Source organism: Eutrigla gurnardus (genome assembly GCF_963514095.1).
Source record: "Eutrigla gurnardus genome assembly, chromosome: 13".
Taxonomy (NCBI): Eukaryota; Metazoa; Chordata; class Actinopteri; order Perciformes; family Triglidae; genus Eutrigla; species Eutrigla gurnardus.
In genome coordinates this window covers 14,894,514-14,920,431 of record NC_139936.1, presented here as the reverse complement: position 1 = coordinate 14,920,431, position 25,918 = coordinate 14,894,514, and the positions used below count along the sequence as shown (strand labels likewise).

General features: G+C 42.3%; 2 protein-coding genes and 1 long non-coding RNA gene across 3 annotated transcripts; 1 reads left to right on the top strand and 2 right to left on the bottom strand.

Annotated features, from left to right (window-relative positions):
• Positions 1 to 1,119: 1,119 nt before the first annotated feature.
• marveld2b (MARVEL domain containing 2b) lies at positions 1,120 to 6,702 on the bottom strand. Its single transcript, XM_084024945.1, has 7 exons — positions 6,558 to 6,702; positions 4,552 to 5,809; positions 4,412 to 4,447; positions 4,051 to 4,229; positions 3,664 to 3,835; positions 3,530 to 3,580; positions 1,120 to 2,307 (listed from the first exon to the last, which is right to left on the bottom strand). The coding sequence occupies exons 2-7, from the start codon at positions 5,785 to 5,787 to the stop codon at positions 2,197 to 2,199; spliced, it is 1,785 nt and encodes a 594-aa protein (XP_083881071.1). The 5' UTR covers positions 5,788 to 5,809; positions 6,558 to 6,702; the 3' UTR covers positions 1,120 to 2,196.
• Positions 6,703 to 9,227: 2,525 nt separating this feature from the next.
• On the top strand, positions 9,228 to 11,489 carry sdf2l1 (stromal cell-derived factor 2-like 1). Its single transcript, XM_084024253.1, has 3 exons — positions 9,228 to 9,440; positions 9,880 to 10,076; positions 10,166 to 11,489. The coding sequence occupies exons 1-3, from the start codon at positions 9,263 to 9,265 to the stop codon at positions 10,442 to 10,444; spliced, it is 654 nt and encodes a 217-aa protein (XP_083880379.1). The 5' UTR covers positions 9,228 to 9,262; the 3' UTR covers positions 10,445 to 11,489.
• Positions 11,490 to 13,021: 1,532 nt separating this feature from the next.
• On the bottom strand, positions 13,022 to 21,145 carry LOC311023218. Its single transcript, XR_014598194.1, has 2 exons — positions 20,903 to 21,145; positions 13,022 to 14,314 (listed from the first exon to the last, which is right to left on the bottom strand). It is a non-coding gene; the product is annotated as an uncharacterized lncRNA (long non-coding RNA).
• Between the last annotated feature and the right edge of the window lie 4,773 nt (positions 21,146 to 25,918).

The following is a 25,918-nucleotide window of genomic DNA, read 5'->3' as shown; positions in this document are numbered from 1 at the left end:
CACTTCACCGTAATGGAAAACACACTATTCAGGTTATTATGAGCTCAGTGCGGAGAATCTGAGCTCATAATGTTGTTGAAACGTTATTGTCTGCACCTTAAACTGCGCAAAACCGGAGCTCCTCATGCTGATGATGGCTAAAACATACATATGTATATTTCATGTACATGTATATGTATGTATGTGAAGATTGGAATAAACTTTATTTTGTTTTCATTGGATTTAGTGTAGTGTTATACATATAAAAATAAATAATGGCTATATAGACACACACACACACACACACACACACACACACACACACACACACACACACACACACACACACACACACTAGTATCAACACAAAATCCAGGTGAACCCCAGATCCTGGTCTGCTCCAGATTTCTGCCTAAAGTCTGCTAAGACAGTGTCTTCTCTCTGTGGCGCTGTAACTCTTTCTCCAGGTGATGTTGGGACTCCAAGATTCACTCTGAAAATCCCTATCCTGTTCTAGTCCTGGTCTTGTTCTAGTTCCAATCCTGTTCTAGTCCTGATCCTGTTCTAATCCCGATCCTGTTCTATGTTGAAAGTGTCCTGAGGTACCTGCTGCTGATATGTAAATAATATTTAATTTAAATTGAATTGAATTCTGGCTTTAGTTAGCCGTGATCCGCATGACACATATGTTATGACCTATTGATATCCTGGATATATTGAACTGGATTCATAGAGCAGTTGTTAGGATAAATTAACCAGATACACTATAGATATCCTGGATACTGAACTGGTTTCATAGAGCAGTTGTTAGGATAAGTTAACCAGATAAACTATATCCTGGATATATTGAGCTGGCTTCACAGCAGTTGTTAGGAATAGTTAACCAGATAAACTATAGATGTCCTGGATATATTGAACTGGCTTTGCAGATCTCTCAGGTCATTCTAGACTGGGTTCTGAAAGGTTATTCAGGGTCCTTAGAGAGAAGCCTCATCTCTTCTGTCTTCAGACTGAATACTACTAATGTTTTTTGATACTGAGTGATTAACATTCCTACACTAATAATAATCAAACATCTAATTAATATTGATGTTGTGTTCATTAAATAATTTATGTCTCAACATTATAATATAAATCTTTATTTGTGTAGACTGAAAACGAGATATTGTTTTTACAATGTCCTTGAAAACCCACAAAGTTATTATAATGGTGGTATTCCGCAGACACATTCATTTAACAATCGATATTCTTATGATAGATCAGGACAAAATGTTCTTATGTTACACAAAATCCTATTTCTAACTCTACCCTGGATAAACCAGGATAAACCAACAAGAATCTAAAATAAATACAATTATGAAGTCAAGAAAATATCATTTTGTTGTGATTGTACTGTTTTTGTAATATAATCATTAGCACTGCCTTGAACTAATTGAGTTGGAATGAAACAGTGAATGTCAGATGGAACAGAATTAACTCTAACAGGACATTAGATTCACGGTTAAAGAGGGAAAATATAAGATTATAAAAGGGTGCTTCGTCCTGTGTAAAGCAGTAGGACATATCATACAAAAGTAGTAACTAAAACAAACTCAAAAACACCCATCTTTCTAACATGGAGAGACAGTTCGTTGCACCTCACAGTTTGAAACTAGAGAACTGGACAGAAGACATGAAATGTCAAAACCATTAACAACAGTATACAGTGCAGCTAAACCTCCACAGTATAACACACGCAGGACATGACAATATATCCTATCTGACCAAAAGTAAACTCACCAACTTCCCTGTCTACTGCAGATATTTACTCTACTCACGTAACCTTCATTAACACCGGGTCGGACATATTTACATCAGTTTTCTTACATTGAGCCGTTGTGACCACCTCATTTATGTCATCATGTCACAAAATGATCCCTCTGCGGAAAATATAATTGTCATTGTTGTATACTTTTTAATTACTAACTGTATTTCTTAGCAGCTGACAGCAAACACAAGCATCAAATGACGTGTATAAAATGCCCATAGTAACAGTCATTTCTACTGATGATGTTTCTTCCCGGTTTTTCTATTTGTCCTGATGAAATTGTTAATAACAGCAGTGACACCGCCTTTTTATTAACACTTTGTTCTTGGAGCAATAGTACACCTTTTCTTAGGTAGTTGCGACTCCATATGAATTCCACATGTGTGAATGAAAGTGTCTAACTGCTGCGTTTAGCTGTTTGACTCCAAGGCCTTGTTGACCTCCTGAATCTTCTGCTTGATATGAGACAGCTTGTTCTTTAGGTACTCACACCTGTCTCTCTTTTCCAAATACGTTGGGTCCTGGCAAGAAAAACAGAAATAAATCAGATCAATTGTTTTGTTTCTTTCCTTACATACAGTCTGTGATAGTCATAGAATATCAAGCCATTTCAATGGGTGGCTCACTGCATGGCAAAACACACTTCTTTAGGAAGTATTCAGTAAACCAAATAACAAACATTAACAAATCAGAAGGAAGAACGTTAAATAATTATGCAACACCTTGCCTACACACAGTAGCAATAGTTGTAGTAGCAGCATTATTCATAGTAGCAACACCAGCAGTAGTCATAGTATTAGCAGCCACGTTAGTCATAGTCGTAGCAGCAATAATAGTCGTATTAGCAGTAGCAATAGCAGAAGCCACAAGAGTCCTATTAGCAGCAGCAATAGTTGCATTAGCAGCAGCAGCAATAGTCATAGTAGCAGCTGCAATATTGTCAGCAGCAGCAATAGTCATAGTAGCAGCAGCAATAGTCATAGTAGTAGCGGCCGCAATAGTCGTTGTACTAGTAGCAGCAGCAATAGTTGTATTAACAGCAGCTATACACATACACAAAGTACATTCATTCCATACCGTGCCTCGGCACGATTGCCCCCCCAACCAGGGGTCCCCCGGTTTGCACTCACACTGCTCCAGCCCAAACGGGCCTAGGCCCGATTGCCTGTTGTACATACGTCATCACGCATGGCTTGATGTTGTCATTGTCAGCACAATAGAGAACAGAGAGAATATGACTGAAACGTTACCGACAAGTCCCGTCCGCGCATATGTCTAGTAAACACTCGGCCTGCATCAGCCCATGCGAGCGAGCAGTGAATTTTACATGGAGACACAGCAGCAGCATTTTTTTTATGAAAGTACCGGTCCGGTTCCGCTCCAGTAGCGCTCACACCACGAGTCTGAAGCCCAAGCCCAACCCAGTATCCGGCTGTGTCTTACAGAGTCATCAACAATATTTGGGATGGTGGGACGGCCTTTCGATTAAAGCCTACGTCATGTCACCTCTTCCAAGCATACCGGGGCCGTGTCTGGGCACGGTACAGATGTCGTGGTGTGTGTGCTCCCTTAGACCACCTTTTCAAGTGGACTCGGGCACACACTATATTTTTTTGTTGCAAAGGGGGCATCAAGGCATATCAAAGATAATGTCTCTCAAGACCTTAACCACACCTTGGACTATCTGGCACAGAAACGTCCACTGTGTGAAGTCTTACTTTGCATTTTATGATGTATACTTACAGCTTTCTTCCTCTGATATTCCATTAAAATGCTACCGATGCGCTCCTTTTCCTGTAACAAAATGAGAATGTAAGTAGTGATAAGATGTGTATTCCTGTGTGTGGCATGTTGATGTATAGGATTGAGTGTTGTACCATTTGGCTGGAAGGCCGGGGGGGAAGGTTCTGCATCATCTCGTCCATCTCTTCAAACTTCTTGGCCATGGCCTGAACCTCAGCATGCAGCTCCTTGTACTCAGCATACTGGTCATTGAAAACGGCCTTGTACTGGTCCCTCTCCTCCTCTGAGTGGATGCTAGGGTACTTCCTGTGGGAACAGGAGGCAACATATTTTCTTGGGCAGCTGGCTACATTCAAACTACAGCCAAATGTGTCTCAGAATCTGAGTAGTAGTAGTAGTAGTAGTAGCAGCAGCAGCAGCAATAGTCGTACTAGTAGCAGCAGCAGCACTAGCCGTATGATTATGTGTTTGTCCACTTTAAGTGGACTTTCTGTGAAAACACGTCAGAGGGTTATACTCACGCCACATAGTCTGCGATAACGACAGGTTTGGGGATGTGTCCAGCTGGTATGTGTCCTCTGAGGATCTCTGGCTCCAGCATCATCAGAGAGGCACCTGTAGAGCTGTTAGCAGTGTCCATGATGTCTGGCTGGATAGTGGGGAGAGGAGTCTGCTCTGAGACCCTGGAGGCTGGACCCAGCTACAGCAGGTAAAAGTTGTGTTCAGTTCAGGTACACTTCAGGTGTTATTTTTAGATTAGGGATTTATATCTTTTGTTGTATTCACTGAAAGGAGATGCTTTTAATCTCATTGTACTTGTATAGTGACAAATAAAGGCATTCTATTCTACTTGCACCATAGCACACAATCCTTTATACTTACTATCGACGGAGGGAGTGATGATCCAATAGTTTTCATCTAGGTTGGTGGGAAGAAGAGGACGATTCATTAGATGTTCTACAAAGTGTTTTTCAGAGCATTTTCTCTATATATGTGTGTGTGTGTGTGTGTGTGTGTCAGACCTCACGTGCCAGCTCCTCCTTCCTCATCCTGGCTGCTTCATGCCTCCACAGCTTTAGACACACTCCTGCACTAATGAAGTAGAGCACCATGTTGATGAAGAGGAAGACTATTGCTGCTGTCTGACCGGCCTCGGTGCGACAAAATGCCCCATTTATTCCGTTGTTGAAGACGGGTATGTTGCATAGCCCCCCTCGGGTGGTGTCCCTCACATACACTATCCCTCCTGCTAAGTAGAGCACCGCCAAGACCAGGTTAATGGAACACTCAGTGAGTGGCCACCAAGAAGAGTCCAGAAGGATGGCTCTGTAGTACATGGACATCCCAAGAACGACCAGAATAACAGTCACTATCCATGCAAGACCTGCCACCACAAGAACAAAAGGTGTCTTGGGGCCTGTGTAGGAACCGCCCCCATATCCATATGCACTAGCACCTCCACCAAGCCCCCCATACATCTGCGGCCCGGAGTATCCATACATATTGAACCACTCGTTGTCCTTGTGAACATAAGCACAGACGCAAGCAAACACAGCAGCTCCCAAAAGCAACTGAACACAGCCCATGATCCTCAGCAGGCCGGGCCAGGACTTCATGTAGGCGTAGCGCAGGTGGTAGTCCTCGATCCGCTCCTGGTAGGTCAGGGCCGATAGATTGGTGGGCACTGCTGATGCAGAGTCCAGAGCTTCAATACCCAAAAGCATCTCGTCTTGCTCCTTCTGAGAAGTGTACCTGCCCCCGTCGTAGGGGTCCCGATAGGACCCTAGAAGGGTAGGTGATGGCGGGGCAGAGTGGGGGGGTGAGCAGGGGACTCCTGCTGTCGTGTGGCAGCTGGAACTCTGAATGGATGAGGGGGCCTTAGAGTAAGGGGCAGGTAGAGGAGACGGGTTGGCCCAATCCTTGCTGCCACGGTTGCCGCTGTTGCCACGGAAGAAGTTCTTGACAGAGGGGGGTATGAAGCGGTGGACCGGCTTAATGTCCATGACATCGGAGTCTTTCTCCATTGTCTCATCATCGCTGGGGGGCTGAAAGGATTCAAGCCCAACAGCTGGCAGTTGAGGTAAAGGGGGAGGGGGAAGGGGGTCATTGCTGACCGCTGGTGCTATTCCACGCAAGGGATCTGGCGGAGGAGGAAGATCCTGGTCCTGCCATGAGTAGCCCAGTGGGACCTGGTCATAGTGTGGGATCTCCCGCACCCAGTCATATCTGGTGGCAGAACCAATCGGTCCGGAAGACATTGGGTCCTGGATTCTGTGCTTGCTACAGAGAGAAACACAGAGGAGTAACAATAGCTGTCAACAGATGGACCTACAGTATTTTCATATCTAGAATATACAATAAATATACACACTGAAGGAAGAAGACAGTTGGCATCAGACCGTCTGATTAGGGGGTGTTCTCATCTCATCTCATCGTTAAGTAGAAAACTAAGTATGCATGATATAATAAATGTACATGATGTTGTCTGTTTTGATCATTGTTTTAATTCCTGAGATTTAGCAAGTGAAAATTAGCTACATTTACATAACTATGGTAACTTGATAAAAAAAAATCTTAAAATCGAATTTATTACTTCATAACAGTAAATATTACAGATATGTAAGATTTACTTCCTATTTTAATGAAAGTGATGATTTTGTCTAGAAAAACTGGACTGGACTTTGCTTAATTGTAAATTAAAATATTATTTCTAACTTAAATATAATGAGAAGTAACATTTACTTAATGTCTTCGCGATTATTCCATTTAATGGTCAGTAGGCCTACATTTTACTCGATACTTAATAATACAGCAGTGCATTTTTTCTCGGTTTTTAAACGACTTCCCCGAGGTTTTTAAACAACTTTCCCCCGGTTTTTAAACAACTTTCCCCCCAGTGAAACTCACCCGGGGTGAATCAGACATGCATCGATCTCTGCCTACAACAAATGCCGCCTGTATCGATCTACGTTCACGTCAGTAAAAGCGAAGAAAACGCAAATAACCCCACATTAGGACACCGACTTACCTGCTGATAATTCTCCGTATATTGTTCACAGTGAAACGGTGGAAACATCCCGTCTGTCACAATCCCTTTGTTTCCCGACACTCTCACACTGATCTCAGGTCAGACATCACTATCAGCCCTGGTTTAAATTAGGTCGATTTGTGAGAAAGAGAACTGATCCCAGATCCATGACGCGGTGAAACTCACCTGGCCAGTCTGACCAGTCTCACGATGCGTTCACTGCCTTCCTCCTTGTATGGAACTCCATTTGCGCAAATATCGTCTTAGAAATCAGAAATCTGGAGCAGACCAGGCTGGGGTTCATCTGCATTTGGTGTTGATATTAATATTAGTAGTAATATTAACAGTAGTAGTAATATTAACAGAAGTAGTAATATTAGCAGTAGTAGTAATATTAATAGTATAATAACAGCACGTCACCAAGGGGCGTTTCTCATGAAGCTGCGTGCGCAGTTATCTGATTTTAAATTTTGCGCAGGAATGTCGCCACAGACACGGAGATCCTATTTCTGGGCAAAGCAGCAAGTACAAGCACTTTCATTAGTGGGTCATATGATCAATCACCATTGTTTTAACTCACTCTTTGAAAAATAGTAGCTTAAAAGACAATTAAATAGATGAAAATGTTACGGACTGTCACTTTATCAGTGTTGAAGTTTAGAATTTTACAAAAGAAAATATGTTTTGTTTTTATAGAGCTCATATCTTTCACATAAAAATACTGACTAATGAATGAAGTTAATGAGTGGCATTTGCTTCTTTATAAGATCTTTCAAATAAAACATTTTGAGAGAACAAAGTTTTAGTCAAGTGCATTAGTAACATTTTACTCAAATGGAGCTGAACCATGTCATGTGATCTGCAATTAGGCACATTGACCACACAGTGTGACAGCTGTGGCTCAGAGCTCAATGACAACCATGGACATCAGTCCAAAACAACTTAGTGAACTTATGATGTGAAGCACTTTGAGTCTGCCTTGTGTATGAAAGGTGCTATAGAAATAAAGTTGCCTTGCCTTGCCTAGTGTAAGAATTAATAATTAAAAAAGAAATAGTTGGTTTCATCTTCCAACGAACAAACCTCAAACTGAAGCTTTTGTGTATAAGAACACTTAGGCTACTTGCTGAATAGTATTTAAAAATGTGTTACTTTGACTTTCTTTGAGGAGTAACAGGATGATGAATGAAAAGAAAGGGTTTCCTTCAAGGAGCCTCTTTTACATGTCAGATTTTTAGAGAAGACGAGGACGATGCAGACTCAGAAAATAACATGCTGTTTAGAATCAAAGGAAGTAAAGGGAGTAGAATAGCCCTTCTATCGACACTTTCATTTATAAAATAAGAATACCAGTTCCATCTGAATTCTATAAATCATAAACAAATATTAAACCATTGTCTACCACGCTGCTATGGTAACAACTCCGTTATTCCAGAATTGTGTGGTGAAACATACATTTTGAAGATGCAGTACTTGTTTGTGGAAATGGGACAGCTTTACAGGGATTTTTGACACATGAAAATGACATAAAAGAATGACATGGAGCTCTCCAATCTTTGTTCAGGATATGGTACCAAATTGATTGTGGATGAGTAACTCAGAGAGGAGCAGTTACAGCCTCCTAAACCCCCCTGGCTGAATCATTGACCAACTCATGAGTTCTCTTCTTCCATATGAAATTCAATATTAAGATTGTATTTTGCTTTTGCTTTTGTTTCGGAGGAGGCTCAATAAGCCTTGAGAAACCTTCTGCTTTGTATGGAAGACTTCAAGCCCATATAGACTATAGATGACGGTCTGACTGAAGAGTCAGTTCTTTGAACCAAGTTCATTCACTGAGTCAGTGGAATCTGGTGTCGGCAGCAAATTAGTCATGGATATGACTTTGTAATACATAGTCAACTTTATATAGCACATTTAGAAAACAACAGGACTGCTATGAAGGTACGAGCTGGACTGTTGGGGGGGCAGATGAGATGAGTAGCTGCTTTTATTGGTTTCAGTGTAGTTTGTAAATTGAGTGGTGCGTATGACATTTTAATAGTCAAACCAAATTCAACTTTGTTTATATGGCACGTTTAAAAACAACAGGAGGGACAAACAATAAAAAAAACAAAAAACAAAGGGACATTACTTTTTTTTAACAACTTTATTGACAACAAGAGTATACACAGGATTGAATACAGTTGAGATAAGTGCATACAACATTAATACACAACCAAACCATCATAAATACACCAGGGGTTGACAGCAAGATAGAAAGAAAACAACATAAATTTAAATAAATATTTTGTAAAGCTTACAAAGATCATACGTTTTAACAGCTTTTTAATTCTCACAATCACAGAGGGAGGAGATATATTGACCAACATATGCAGACAGTTCTAGAAAGTTTGGCTTCTTACCAGAAAATTTAGACTTATGTTATGTATGTAAAATTTGGATAAAATAATGAACAAATTAAGCAAAGGGACATTACGTCGGGCGCATCTCTTTGGCTTCAATGCAAATTACGTCACCAGATTCACGTTAAGAGACTTGGGATGCAGCCAATGATAAACATCCATGGCCGCAGACACGTACTTTAACCTATCATGTGTCGACATGTACTTCCGTATTCGAGGACTTGTCACGCTGTGATTGGCTGACAGAGACCGTGCTGTTGGTGTCAGCGTCCGTGGACCAGGAAACGGAGGAACACAAAGATGGAGCTGGTTCGAAGCGTCCAGCTGGGGATGAGATCGCTGCTCTTCCTGCTGCTCTGGTCCACCTGCGACGGCCGGGAGTCCGAGCTCAACCATGTGACCTGCGGCTCGCTGGTCAAACTGCTCAACACGCGACACAACGTCCGTCTGCACTCCCACGATGTCAAATACGGCTCAGGTAAGCAGCACCGGTCCCTGTCGGTCCATTTCGGCTCGGTCCCTGTCGGTGCATCGGTCCCTGTCGGTCCCCGTCCGTCCTGTCGGAGCCTCGGTCCCCGTGGTCCCCGTGGTCCTTGTCGGTCCTCGTTGGGTATCCACCTGGCGAAGACGCGCGGCTCGTGCTCGCTCTCGGTTCCTGTGTTGCACAAAATAAGATATTAAAGAAACCAGCGAAGATATTAAAACAGTAGTTTATGTTTTTGTTTGTGCCATAATTATAATGTCCACTACTGCCAGCACATCTGCGCTAAATATGTCTAATTTACATCCACAATCAGTGAACAAGACCAGGTGCAGGTGGATTTACTGTGTGTGTGTGTGTGTGTGTGTGTGTGTGTGTGTGTGTCTGTGTCTGTGTCTGTGTGCGCGCGCGCGTGTGTCTGTGTGTGTGTGTGAAGGCAGTGGACAGCAGTCAGTGACCGGAGTGGAGAACGCTGATGATGCCAACAGCTACTGGCAGATCCGTGGGAAGCCCACCCGTCCGTGTCAGCGTGGGGCCGCCATCAAGTGTGGTCAGGCCATCCGCATCACACACATGAAGACCAGTCGAAACCTCCACACACACCACTTCAGCTCCCCCCTGTCTAACAACCAGGTCAGGCAGTCACACTCACGGTTAACAGAGGGAATATACACACGTCTTCAATAGGATACATTCATTCCCCTCTACTGTGCCCCCTGCAGGAGGTCAGCGCCTTTGGAGAGAATGGCGAGGGTGACGACCTGGACGTGTGGATGGTGCAGTGTGACGGCGACCACTGGGAGCGCGATGAGGCTGTGCGCTTCAAACATGTGGGTACCGACGTCTTCCTGACCGTGACGGGCGAACAGTACGGCCATCCCATCCGCGGCCAGCGTGAGGTGCACGGCATGAGCTCTGCCAACCAGCACAACTGGTGGCGCTCCATGGAGGGTGTTTTCATCCAGCCCAGCCAGGTGCTGCTTCGCCACGACGAGCTCTGACATCATCACTGGGAGTTAATTCCTGTTCTGGTGGGGTTTTCTAGCTCTCGGGACCAACAGACGTCATGTGTGAATGATGCAGAGTATTTAACTGACTCGTCTCTGTACATGTGAAGCTCTCAGGGTCTGAGACAACGGAGATACGTTTTTATCAAGATCGATGATGCTATCTGTAGTGTAGCCATATGGTCTTTTTCTTAGTCCATTTCATAAGGGAGAAAATGCACTGTGAAAAATCAAGGCTAGATTATCTAAATATATATGTAATATATTTAGATAGTTTGTGTAGGGATGCATGTATGTGTGTATGTATGTAAATATATATATATATTTACACTCACACACATACATATAATTCTATGTACAAAGGCCTTAGTGACTTTAGTGTCAAAGACTGCTGTGTAAAGTGAGGATGCTTTCAGAAATAGTACCATGAATATGTTTAATTGATCAAACTAAGTGCAGTGAATCTAAACCTCCTCAATCAACATTTGGTGTGAATCCCCTCTGGAACACGGCAGATCTCTTTCTCTCTTGTGTGACACTGCTTGTATGTTCGTCATCTCTCAGAAGGGATCTGGGATCAGGTCAGGGTCCTGCGTGATCGATAAGAATCTCTTCTTGACCAAATCCCCAACTGTATTTCCAGAAAAAAACTCCAAAATCTGCCATGAGCCTCTTAACACGCTTCACCTTGTATCGCTTACAGACAAACTGGCTTCTGTTACATCAGATATTTAATGGTTTGACTCATCAGCCCAGAGCACCTGCTTCCGTTTTTCATGCATAGGTGAGTCGCTTGTTGTTGTTTTTTTTGTCATCAGAAGAATATTTTTTTTGGCTATAAGTCTTCCATGAAGTGTTTTATTTGGGAAGTGATCAGTTACTTTGTTACATTCTTTTCTTTAACGGCAAATCAAAATGTCACTGGAACCATTCACTATTTGCAAAAGGAATGCTTTACAATCTCAAATCTGATCTTTCCTATTGATGTGCTAATGGTTAAGATATAAAATAAAGCTTGAATTCCTCAAACATTTCCACAGCACTGCGTATATGTGTATTTTCTGGCCATTCTAATTGTGTTTTATATTTAAAGATTTCTTCAGTAATGTAATATTTAATTTATTTGTATGTCTATAAATGAAGAGACATTTTAAATGGTCAAAATCAATGCTGCTGGGCCACAGATTTGATCCCTAGTCTCTACGATTCAAATTTTTCTTTGCGGGCACCTGGGATCTTGACCCACTCCTGGGATTGGACAACAATCCTGACCCACTCCTGGGACTGGACAAGAGTCCTGACCCACTCCAACAGTCCTGTAACTCGAACCCTGTTTAAAATTCACACCTATCATTTAAAGTCAAATCATAGCAAGTGTTTTTTTAATGATTGTGATGTCTACTGTATGTAGTTAATAAATAACATTTTGATAATAATGATAATTATAGCACAAAATAATAATAATAATAACTACAATATTTGCTGGTTTGTACAGCATGTAATGAGGTGTTGTTTTGCTTAATTAACCCAATGCCTAATTCAAACTAAAGTAAATGTGGTGTTGGAGGTGTGTTCGCTATAAGTGCTCCAAGTTCAGACCAACCAGCGTCTCTCTGGATGGTTTCTATGAGAACAGACAACACTACGGTGGATGAGTGCACGAGCCGAGGAATGTGGATGACGGGAACATGGTGAGGGACCTGCTGCTCATGTTTCTGACCAGCAGGTCGCGACAGATTACCAACAAAAACACACAGTGTCACAGAGAGCAGGGATCTTCATCATCATCATCATCATGGCTATGAGCAGCAGCAGGGTTTTCTTCAGGATCACACATCTCTTCCGGCTGTCAGGGGCCGAGGCGGCTCCACTGAATCCCGGTGAACATCTGGTGCATCTGAATCCGGCTCTCTGGAACTGTGAGATAGGAAACCCTCACGGATGTGTTGGCTACCTGTCCTTACAACCTACATTACCCATTTAATAACAGCCTCACCAACAACTGCTTGTAAATGTCTGGTTCCCATTTTTTCTTTCCATTTCAATGATAAATTAAATTAAGGATAAAACCGTCCCACATCTCCTTGGTTTACAGAATCTCACTCTGGATAGTTTCCACAACACTGTTGTTTTCATTCAAACTACTTTGAAAAAGTTGCCATGAAACAGGGGCACTGTTTGGATAAGTAGCTGTTGAAAAGCACAAATCATACTCCATTCACCGGCACTGTTGTGGAGGTACAAAGCTCAGAGACGGGACTAAAACCAACCCGTCAACGGGACTAAAACCAACCCGTCAACAGGAATAAATTCCATCAGAGGGAAGGGAGAAATAAACAGTTACTTTTATTCATTTACTGTTTTCATTCTCATTTTGTTCTTTTCTTTAGTTTCAGGATTGTCTACATGGTCACTTTGCATGTAACTCTTGACTTGTCACTCTTAGCTCGTCTGCTTGTGCGTGGGCTCATCAGGGCTGCAGTACTGCCTTGGACCTGCAGGAGGCTGAACATTCCTATTAGTACCGAGCAGAAATCATCACAGCAGAGATAAAACACAAATACCACTTCATCATTTAATCTACGTTTATTGAAGTAAAGACACATGAGTTACTGTAAGGTTGTAGTGCCTTGCTCAGAGGGGGTGAAGGGGGAGGCGTGGCCCAGCTGACTGATGCCCTTTCATTATTGCACTGCTTGCTGCAGCTCCCACAGTAGTGCAACAGGGAAAGAGTGTCAAGCAGAGTGTTTTACATCCAAGACTGAGACTTTCACTATTTCTGCCTGAGTCAGGCTGAGATGATGTGAAAGATGATGATGATGTAATTGATGATGATGTGAAAGATGATGTAATTTATGATGACGTGAAAGATGATCTGAATGATGGTGATGTGAAAGATGATGATATGAATGGTGATGATGATGTGAAAGATGATGATATGAATGATGGTGATGATGTGAATGATGATGATGATGTAAAATCATGAGCATAAGAGTAAAAATCATTGGTCTACATGTAGGATCATATTTGGTTTCAAGAGGCAGGAAAACAAATACTAAAGGAGACTAAAGTGGAACATGAGCGCAGTAAAATAGGGTTTCATGCTATTGTTCTGTGGCTAAATGCAAACGTTTGATTCACTTTGGTTTTTCCAACTCTTTGGTGAGAAATTATGGCACTATCAGAGCGGGTGGTTGGTTTTACACAAACAGCTGAGTGACAAAAATGTTCGTAGTTGTATAAATAAGTTGAAGTCAAAGTGACAGAACTGCTAACTTGTGTTGGTGGCGTTGGTGCACAAGAACAAATTCCTGAATAAAAAACAGCAGCAACGTGCAATAGATGGTGTGTTCTTCCCGTCAGTCAGTCATGGTTCATTCACCTGTTCACCAAAGTATTACTTCACCATGACAAACAGATCTTTAACCTAAAAGGCTTCAAACAACTTTATTAGCAGTAAAATTAGGTGTTTAGTTTGATAAGATATCATGAAAAGGTTCAATTCTGTCCTTTAATGTGCACTCGAGGGAATATTAATCAAACGGTTGTTGGTTTATTCATCTGTCTTTCATTCATTTTGATCTGTTAATCATATTTGACTCCCAGCAAAGCTGTTAATTCTATATATATATATTCTATATATTCTATATATAAGTCGGTGAGCTGCAGCAGCATGAAGCTTCTCTGTGTGATCGACTCGTGGATGAAGATCAGCCCTCACAGTCAAGACCCTATAAGCAATATTGCACTACTCTGTTAACTCTAGTGAAAGCAGAGGCAACATTGATAGGGTCTCGTCTGCAAGGTGCCATGGAAGACTTCTCCTCAGAGGGGAGGGCCGTCTCAGTCGGAGGCCACGGGGACCTGAGGACACAGAAGAGGGACGGGGTAATCCACTACAGACCAGAAACACCAGAAGACAACTGAAACAGGAATAGATTTGGCTGCGATGCAGTCGAGAAACATTCCCCTTCTCAATGTGTGATTCACCAAAGTTCTGAGAGTATTACTGGAAGCCATTTAACAAACCGCTCATGTCTTTTATATACAAGCTTAGCATATGAGTTCAAATGTGGTTTTGACTTCTTTGAGTAGGGTTTTGAAGTGTATGTTCCTGAAAAGTAAGCAAGGGGAAGGAGACATAAAGTCATGCAGCTCACAACCACATTTCAAAAGAAGGAAAGCCAGAAGAAGAGTATTACTTTCTTAACGTGCTCCAGCATTTGAATATTTCAACATACTAGGATGGTTTTTTTTGTTGCATAAACCACAACAAAACTGGAATTGATTGTTTCTTTTTTTTTTACCTTTTCCTTCTTAGATCATTTCTCTGATGAGCATCGTCTACTGGCAGCTGAATTTATTTCCTTCAATTTCCAGTGTCAGCCATATTCATATTTATTAAAAGATATGCTCTATAAAACGCTGTCATTTAGATAGTTGTTAATATTACATGTAAATTGTTATTGTGGATTTTTAAGATTTCACACAACAGAATAACGGAACGATTGTTAAATGATCAATATGCCGTACAGATCCTTGTTAGGCTGTTGCTGTTCTAAGCACACATGTGATTCATCAGCTTGATGACTGTGATCACAGTGGCAATATGATGCTTCAGAGATGGATTGAGAGAATTAACTTCCCATCCGAAAATCTGTCTGGTTTCCATTTTACGTGCAGTTGTTTTGGTGAATTCTCTTACTAAACTGTTAAAAGTCCTGGTTGAGTCCACATGGTCGGCTTCATTTTAGTCATTTACGTTTGGGTTTCCTGTGAGTTCAGACTGGAGGAAGTCAGAGATTTGTCATGATCGTTTACTGCAACACAAACTCTTTTTCAGCAGGACATTATCTGAAAGTGTGTTCACTGTGTTTCCATTTCTGAGGAAGTAGTCGGGTCATATTAAACAGAAGGAGAGCCTCTATTATTTTCAGTGGCAGAAACTTTGACCCTCATTAAAACCAAAGACTCCCCTCTTACCCCCCTGCTCTTTTTTTAAGGGTGGGCTCTTGCCACATGGCTCTGATCTGCTCCGGAACCACTAAACCTTCAGGGGGAACAATCATTCTTCACTTCTGATGCTGCAACTTAACAGTCACAAAAAAGACTAAATCTAATTTTACAAATCTGAATATCACATCAAACACAACCATTAAGGAACAAATTCAACAAACATGTATGTAGGAACACACACACACACACACACACACGTACTGTGGTTGGTTTCACATTTTAAGTCTTAACTATTCACTCTTACTTGGAGGAAAACATGTTAATTAACTGCTAATTGATGATAACATTACTTGCTGACTAATGTTCTGCCTGATTCAGATCAGCACTAATCACACTACATGTTCAGAACATGTGACCAGCGTTTCATTTGTCCTGTTTATGCGTTATTAGCGTTGTATCTGCACAGCCAGTAGAAGCCGACACACCACCTAAAAGCCAACACACCACCTAAAAGCCGACACACCACCTAAAAGCCAACACACCACCTAAAAACCAACACACCACCTAAAAGCCAACACACCACCTAAAAACCGACACACCACCTTAAAGCCAACACACCACCTAAAAACCGACACACCACCTAAAAACCGACACACCACCTAAAAACCGACACACCACTTAAAAGCCAACACACCACCTAAAAACCGACACACCACCTAAAAGCCAACACACCACCTAAAAACCAACACACCACCTAAAAGCTGACACACCACCTAAAAGCCAACACACCACCTAAAAACCGACACACCACCTAAAAGCCAACACACCACCTAAAAACCAACACACCACCTAAAAGCCAACACACCACCTAAAAACCGACACACCACCTAAAAGCCAACACACCACCTAAAAACCGACACACCACCTAAAAGCCAACACACCACCTAAAAACCAACACACTACCTAAAAGCTGACACACCACCTAAAAGCCAACACACCACCTAAAAGCCAACACACCACCTAAAAGCCAACACACCACCTAAAAGCCGATGACTGACTGCCACCTAAAAACCGACTACTGTCTAAAAGCCAACCCGCCACCCGGCAGCTCCATGGACGCCATGTTGTTGCAGCCGTAGGACGATGTTGAGCTGATCTCCGCCTGATGGCGTTGACATGTTAGTGTCTCGGAGTGCAGTGCGGTCCCTCCCCCGTCCCCTTATAGACCCGCTCTGCTCTGGTATTTGCCTGCCAGCTCAATGACGAAGACAAGCTTCTACATGCTGCTGGTCCAGACTTTAGCAGGTTTGAGTTATTCTCATTTGATAACAATCACCTGATGGACGCTTTGACTGTTTACATGTGCAGCACTGGTAAAATAACAGGGCCGGCTGGGACACCAGGATGGCTTCACTGCAAATCAAAAGGAATGAAAACGATGACCTTCTATGGAGAAAGTTTATTACTGTTTGTTATGATTTATGGATTGATCTACATTATTATGTATTTTATTAACATGTAAAAAGGGTTGTATCTAATACTTTAAAAAAGGTGACCCTCATAGAACCTGATCATAATGAGACAAACCAATACTACAATAAAAAGGAAATCAATTTAACAATTTTTTGACAAAAGTTTTGTTTAATTTGATCCGTTCTGTGATGAAATGTATGTGAGGCTGAACCAGTAAATGAAGCCATTATTGCCAGAGAGAAAAGAAGAGAGTCGTCTCCTTTCTGCTGGTTTTGCCGTCCCTCACTTCAACACTTCCCCCTTAAGACACACAACAAACAGCAAATTCCACAGTCGCTTGCAAAACAGTGGCTAAATATGACGCTACAGGCTCCAACGCTCCAAGGCATGCACACACACGGAGCGAAGGCAGTCACCCCCAGAGCGGCCCTGCCCTCCACATTCCTCACAAGGAGCCCCATCCCCCCTACGACCTGCCCCGAACAAGAACCGCAGCCAGCGCTTCCCACCCACACCGGGACGCCTCAACACGGCACTCCAGCTCTGCTTTCAACTTGAAGAGAGAAAGAGGCCCGCTGCTGCACACACACACACACACACACACACACACACACACACACACACACACACACTAAATGACTGTATGGTTAACCTACATGCTCACACGCTCCCTCACAGCCTCCTAGTTACTCGTTTTCTCCTGAAACAAATGTCATATTTACACGAAAGAAAGTGGATACTTTTTAACCGATGCTTGTGTTTTTTATTTTTTACATAAAACATTTTCTTTTTTTGACAAATCTAATTTAAATCTTAAAATCTTAAAATGCCTGTATGTTCTGATAAATAACTAGCAGTAGTAAAACTGTAAATTAAAAAGGGATTTCAGCCATACATACAAAAATTAAAAGATTAGAAATAAATCAATTCTTTTTACAGAACAGTCCTTTAATTATGCATTTCCTGTTCCTAAAATACAAACTATTTCCATGAGATTGGTGTCTACACACTTTACACTAAATGTTAAATCGAAATAAATCTCTTTTGCTAATTAAAACTGTTGTTAAGCCTGGTTCAATGACTGCTGTGTGATGGACTCAGGATGAGGACTAGCAGGAGAACTTCAGGTAAACCCGATTCCACAGTGTGGACCAGCATGGAGCAACGCATTACACTGCCAAACTAAATGTGTGAAAGCTGACCTCAGAGCATGTTACTTCATCCGACGTGGTCTGCAATGCAAACCAAGACTGAACTTCTGTGAACAAAATGTTCTTTTTTTAAGGAGGCGTGGTCCAGGAGGCCTATATCTCCCGGGTAAAATACAGCCTTATAATGCAGCTTGTTTGAATTGAAAGGCCAGAGACTCTTCCTGTCATAAGGACCTCGGGACTGAGCCACCGGTTCCCAAACTGCGGTCTGGGGACCTCCAGCGGTCCTTGAGGGAGTTTCCAAATTAAGGGATACTTTTTTATTTCACTCAATAAAACTTAATCAAACTAAATTTAAATACATTGTTCAGGCAGAACTTTAACAGATGATAATAAATGTCTTGTGTTCAACTCTCTGAATTGAAGAAGTTTAAGAAAGTATTCGAAGAGAACAGCCTCAGCCCAACATTGGTGTCAATGTCTCAGTCCACGTTCCTCATTAAAATAAAAAATGTTAGTGTGGCAGTTGTTGATGAGATTGATTAAATTGAATAGAACATATGTTATGCTTCTACTAAAATTGAGGACGTAGGATTTGATGTTTACTGACGACTGATTAAAGCCCCTTTGAGCTAGTATTAGCAGGAAGTAACACAAAGAGCAGCTGTGGTAATGGCTCCTTTCTACTCAACCTATGGCCTGTGTCATATGATTGCTGAATGTGGAGGTAGGTGTGGGGGTGGGGACGGAGGCGGCCTCCACTAACAACCTATACAGGCTCCTCCACCCTTTGGATTGTCTCATTTTCTCCAATTAGCAGCATCCGTCCTTCTGCTGCTGTAGTGGAGGACAAAGGTCCAATGCTATGACAATACTATTGCACTGCTTTAGCGGATGGTACAGTAGTGCAACATTGTCAAAGCAGTTGACCTCTGCAAGCTGGGACATTTTATGGCAGCCATACCACACACATACGCCACACACACATACGCCACACACACACATATGCCACACACATACACACCCCACACACCACACACATACACACACACCACACACACGTCACACACATACGCCACACACACACACATATGCCACACATACGTCACACACACATAAACACATACATACGCCACACACATAAGTCACACACATATGCTACACAAAGACACACACACATGCCACGCTAGAGACACACCAGCAGCACTGGTTAGCTCTCTCGGGCTATCACAGTAGCATTCTATCTTCTGTCATGTTCAAATAACATATGTAAGTAGTGGAAGTGGAAGGAGGTGTGTGTGTGTGCCTGTGTGTGTGTGTGCCTGTATGTGTGTGTGTGTGTGTGTGTGGGGGGGAGGGGGGGGTGTTGTCAGCCAATGCCCTTTTAATATTGCACTGCTCATCTGATTTCACAGTAGTCCAACAGAAAAAGGGCTTTGGACAACACGGCTGCTCTTCGAATGTGTTCAGTTTCTATTGAAGCCCCAGCATGCACCAGTCAGCTCCAATGTTACACAATGATGTCGACAGTATGGAGCAGACCACCAGCACACAACTACTAACAGGTTGGAAGCCGTGAAACAGGCTTATTAGGTTCACGACACAATGCAGCCTATATGGTTTAAAATGCCGAAATAGGAAAGCATATCATTTATTCAAATTGTAAAGGAATTGTAAAGAAATGCAAGCTTTGACTTGTGAAAATAAAAAACTGATGTTTGTGGCTCGTGGTTCCATGTGGCGGTCATTTGTTCTGGTCAGTATTAGGTTATCAGAGCGTGGGGAGACACACAGACTCAAATGGAAACCAAAGCTGGCCTCGCTGAAAACAGGCAGCGAGCACAACTTCGCCTGGAGGAAACGAGGGTGGAGAAAACATATATAGGGCAAAGAGCACATTCCACGATACAATACCAGAAACCCTCATTTAATACCATACTATTCCTGTCCCTTTAGCCAAAGTGGCAATTTGAAACCCTCCTCGTTCAGAGAGCCGGTGGGGGCTATGAGGGGCTTTGTTTTTTTGCAGTGTTCAGAGAAGTTTAAGATCAGATAAAACACACATGTAGACGAGGAGGATCAAAAACAAGCCGCCATGGCTTCTCAAACATCACATTTAAACCAAGAAGACAACTTGATTGCTCGGTTACCTGTTAACACGCTGAGAAAGAACTCGCTGTGTGTTTCTGCATGTCGTCTATAGCAGAGCAACATATGCACACATTCCTTCAGTTAGGAGAACAAACACAACAACACAACGCCACATAGCAGCACAACCTCAGGCCCTGGTCAGCTTGCTTTACCTTTATATATATATATATATATATATATACACACATATATACATATCTAATTTTATTTTATTGTCAGGAAGCTCAACACATGTGACACTAAACCTGGGGAACGGTCAACAGAGCTCACAGTGATTTGATTGCACTATATGCAATTCAAGCACAGCTCAATAATCCACCAATAATTGGACAGATAAGAGCTACTGGTGTCCAATACTAATCTATAATCTATAGGTCCAAACGTGGATTATTATATTACAGTGTAATTACAGACCCCTGGTGTCCCTGAAGGCCACTTTGAAGCCTGATGTGATATCAGGATAGCTGAGGAATAATACCTGCATGGGCGCTCACCTGTCAATCACTACTGATCACCCCTCTCTCTCTCTCTCTCTCTCTCTCTCACACACACACACACACACACACACACGCGCACACACACACACACACACACACACACACACACACACACACACACGCACACACACACACACACACACACACACACACACACCAGAGTGATACCAACAGTTCGGAGCAGCGAGGGCTCGCGAAGCTTCTCCGCGGCCAATCACACCCACCGACATCCAGGTCCGCCCGCCGCTCCTCGCCGTCTCCGGGCCGCAGCAGCGGCGCTCTCCTCCCGCAGGTTGTGGTGAGCGGCACCCGGCGGCGGCGGCGGCAGGAAAACGTCCCGTCTTCTGACGTCTGACTCCGGCACTAATGGCCCTTTCCCCCGCGGTGAGGGCTCGCGCCGCTCCTCGGCTCCTCGGTTGTAAACGGGCTTTCGTCCATCGGCCACCGCGCGGCCTCCCAGCTCTGGACTCCATCTTTGACTAGTTGACATTCAGCTCTTGCCGAGACAAATTCCTTATTTGCATGCTCGTTTGCCATTGGTCCGCTTCTCCGCTTGTCTTTGCCCTCATTGGTGGAGAATGTGTCTCATCACCTTTGGGATTGGTCACATACCAAGGGGACGTCATTGTATGGTTTAATTTTAACAATGAACACAAATGTTCTCTTCCATTCACAAATTTCTCATTATACGACTCGGAGCGGTGTTATTGTGCTGAGAGGAAGCGGTAGGCTCCGTGGATCCGAGCCACGGCTGCGTCCGCCTCACAGCGGGGCTTCGCGCTCATCCTCCCGCCTGGCCTTCGCTGGAGATCTGTCAGTGATCCGACGGAGAAGGTGGTCCGGAGGGCGCGGCAGCTCTGTCGGGGCGGGGCCGCGTGGGTCCAGGACGGCCGGGTGGGAAAAGGTTAAAGACGACGGGGCTCTATGGAGGTCTGTGGGGCTGTGTGGCTGTGTGGAGGTCTGTGGGGCTGTTTGGAGGTCTGTGTGGCTGTGTGGAGGTCCGTGGGCCTCTGCGGTGGTCTGTGAATGTCTGTGGTGGTCTGTGGAGGTCTGTGGGGCTGTGTGGAGGTCTGTGGAGGTGCTGCTCGGCGCCCGAAGGAGGCAGCGGCCTGTGAAATTTGGCATTCCTGACCAATGGAGCTGAAATAAGGGCATTGTTTGTTCCTCCCTCCTCCGGTAGTCAGCGAGGCCGCGGCGCTGCCCGTCTGCTGGTTCTCTCTCATCCATCAATCCTGGACCTCACTGTTTACCTGTCTAACACACACACACACACACACACACACACACACACACACACACACACACACACACACACACACACACACACACACACAGAGCACAGATATTCATGTTGTCTAACACACTCACACAAACACACACACAATTACACAATTAGTATTATTGATAATATTGAACATCTCAGTGTATGTTGTACTTTCTTTATATACTTTCTTTATATCTATATCTATATATATATATATATGTAATAATTATTATGATCAATAATAGTGAACATATTAATGGTCGTAGTGCTCTACTTTCTTTATCACAATATAATAATAACTGTTATTATTATCGATAATAGTGAACATCTCAGTGTATGGAGTGCTCTACTTTATTTATATACTTTCTTTCTTTATATATATATATATATATATATATATATATATATATATATATATATATATATATATATATATATATAATGATTATTTATTATCGATAATAGTAAACATCTTGTATGTACTTTCTTTTATATACATATTTATAATTATTATTATCAATAATAGTGAACATCTCAGTGTATGTAGTGCTATCCTTTCTTTATATACTTTCTTTTATCTGGAAATATATATGTAATAATAATGATGATTATTATTATTATCGATAATAGTGAACATCTCGGTGTATGTAGTGCTATACTTTCATATATATATATATATATATATATATATATATATATATATATATATATATATATATATATATGTATATATATATATACAGGGTCACCCATGAGGTTGGAATAATTACAAATGCTATGTATGAATTAATTTCACCTTGTGTGACACATAATATAATCGTTTCAGCTGATCAAAAGTGATTACTGATTTAAATAGGAATAAACAGAGGATTGTGTCTGAAAACAAAATATTCCAACTTTATTGTTAACAGTGTATATACATATAATAATAATACTACTACTACTAATAATAATAATAATCATTATTTTATTATTATTATTATTATTATTATTATTATTATTATTATTACTACTACTACTAGTATTATTATTATTATCGATAATAGTGAACATCTCGGTGTATGGAGTGCTTTACTTACACACACATAATAATAATAGTAATAATAATAATTATTATAATTATTATAATTATTATTACTATTATTACTACTACTACTACTACTACTATCGATAATAGTAAACATATCGGTGTACGTAGTGCTATACTTTCTCTACTCTCGAGTTTTGAGAATAAACCTGTCTAAGTCTGCCATGACGTATGTTACAAGCTATGTAAGGAATGCGCGTTCACGTTCGTCTCCGCTGATGGGTGTAGTGCCGCGCGCACGCTGTTCTGAGCGAAGTACGTCGGACCGAAGGAAGCAATGTGGCCATATTTAGTCGCGGCGGCCGACCCCGAACATCTCACTGCAACACAAGTGATTGCCAAATGTCCAGAATGCAACATGTTTGTCCACAGTGAACGGCTGCTGCTTCTAACTCATTCTGACGTGTTAGAGTCAAGACAGAATAACTAACATGTCTAAAATTTCAAAATTACCTCTATTGGCCATGATATTTAATTTGTTTATGTGTCAAATAATAACTCTCAAACATTTGATCTGTGATCCAATCCTTCCAGAAGTAATCCTGTTTGGCTGCTGACTGGAACAGGGACATGGAATGTGGCCAAGCAGCGGCAATTGTATGATCTGTGATATTGGGATATTTAAGACAATTTGACATGCTTTATATAATAAATCATATACTGTGTTAAGAAAAGAAGATACGATGACCTTATGACACTACTAATGTCACTTTGTTGTGTGCTCCCACCAGTCAAATTAATCCACAGTGAAAATGAATGTGGGTGCTGTGCTATGGCGTTAATGACAGCTCTGAAAACAAAAGCAAATTAAATATTAACACTGTTTTATTGCCCATAGGTCTACAGAATGTTTCTTGTCTTCAACTAAGGACTCTTGAGTCCATTGTTGTTTTTGTTTAGAGGTTTTAACTGTGGAGTTGATGGTACATGGGTGATGGGACCTACACCTGAATCCTGTTTGTGGATTTCAGCTCTCCCTTAAATGCCATCATCCTGGCGCTGTTACAGGACAAGTCCTCCCTGTCAGGACCCATCAAGTTAGATAGTTTTTCTTTGTGTACATGTACTTCCTGTTTTATTTTGATAGTCTGTCTGTTGTCATTCTCCATGTCCTGTCAAGCTTCCGCTCATATGATTGCTGGTCCCCAACCAAATGTCTTCCACCTGTCTCATTGTCTTCCCCTCCTAGTGTATTTAAGGAGTGTTTCCCTTCCCTTCTGTGCCAGAATGTGCCGGACCTGTACCCCTACAGGATGCCTAGAACCCTCCAGGACCTGTATGCCTACAGGATGCTTAGAACCCTCCAGGACTTGTACACCTACAGGATGCCTACCCTCCAGGACCTGTATGCCTACAGGATGCTTAGAACCCTCCAGGACCTGTACACCTACAGGATGCCTAGAACCCTCCAGGACCTGTATGCCTACAGGATGCTTAGAACCCTCCAGAAACTGTACACCTAAAGGACACTTAGAACCCTCCAGGACTTGCACACCTAAAGGACACTTAGAACCCTCCAGGACTTGTACACCTAAAGGACACTTAGAACCCTCCAGGACTTGTACACCTACAGGACGCTTAGAACCCTCCAGGACCTGTACACCTACAGGACGCTTAGAACCCTCCAGGACCTGTTCACCTACAGGATGCTTAGAACCCTCCAGGACCTGTACACTTAAGGACACTTAGAACCCTCCAGGACCTGAACACCTAAAGGACACTTTGAACCCTCCAGGACTTGTACACCTAAAGGACACTTAGAACCGTCCAGGACTTGTACACCTACAGGACACTTAGAACCCTCCAGGACTTGTACACCTACAGGACGCTTAGAACGCTCCAGGACCTGTACACCTACATGAACGCTTAGAACCCTCCAGGACTTGTACACCTAAAGGACGCTTAGAACCCTCCAGGACTTGTACACCTACAGGACGCTTAGAACCCTCCAGGACTTGTACACCTACGCTGAGATAGACAGTAATTTGTAATTTGTGGTTGATGTGCAAACATATTTGGTAATAAATCCTTTTGTGATTCAGAGTCTGTGTTGGATCATTTGAACTCTGGTTTCCCTTAAATTTAAGGGTAAATACTGAGTTTGTTTTCTGCCCTGTGACACTAACAAACAGTGTTGCAACACAACAATCACGATCAAAAAAATATTGTTCAGAAAGCTTTGCAACGTAACTTGTTGTGTGTTGACACACACTATGTGATACTTGGCGCGGGTCCAACTGTGAGTGTGTGTTGTAAAGTTAATCTTTATTGTAAATGATTGCGCAATGGAGCAGAAGTCAGTGTGGCTAGCAGCACTGGAGCTGCACAACAACAGGACATTCCTTTAGAACGACACAGAACCATACAGCTTGTCATCCTCACAGTCAGATGAGAAGCAGTGTCAGTGAAGCAAAGCAGACAGTTTGCAGGTTTCCCTGGATCAAGACTGCACCATCAATGTGGTCTTGTTTCTTGACTTACAGCTAGTATTATTAAGGCGGCTGACTATTGATAAAAGCAATTGATTAAAATCTGCATCTCTACTGTTAATAACTTGACTCTCAGGATTACTGAGACCTGACCGATGCAGACTGCTAACTGGTCTGATGATGAAGCTCCACCTGCCTGTTGTGATGCTGCTCTTCATTGACTGGTTTCTGGTCTACGGGGATCTGATGGAGATGGATTCATCTCAGGGTGGCTGTGCCTGCTACCATGGACTACTACTATAAATACTACTACTAATGTTAGCACTGCTACTGTTAATATAACTACTACTGTTAATATAAATACTACTGTTAATACTACTACAGATTTAACTACTACTGTTAATATAACTACTACTCTTAATACTACTACTACTGTTAATATAACTACTACTGTTAATAC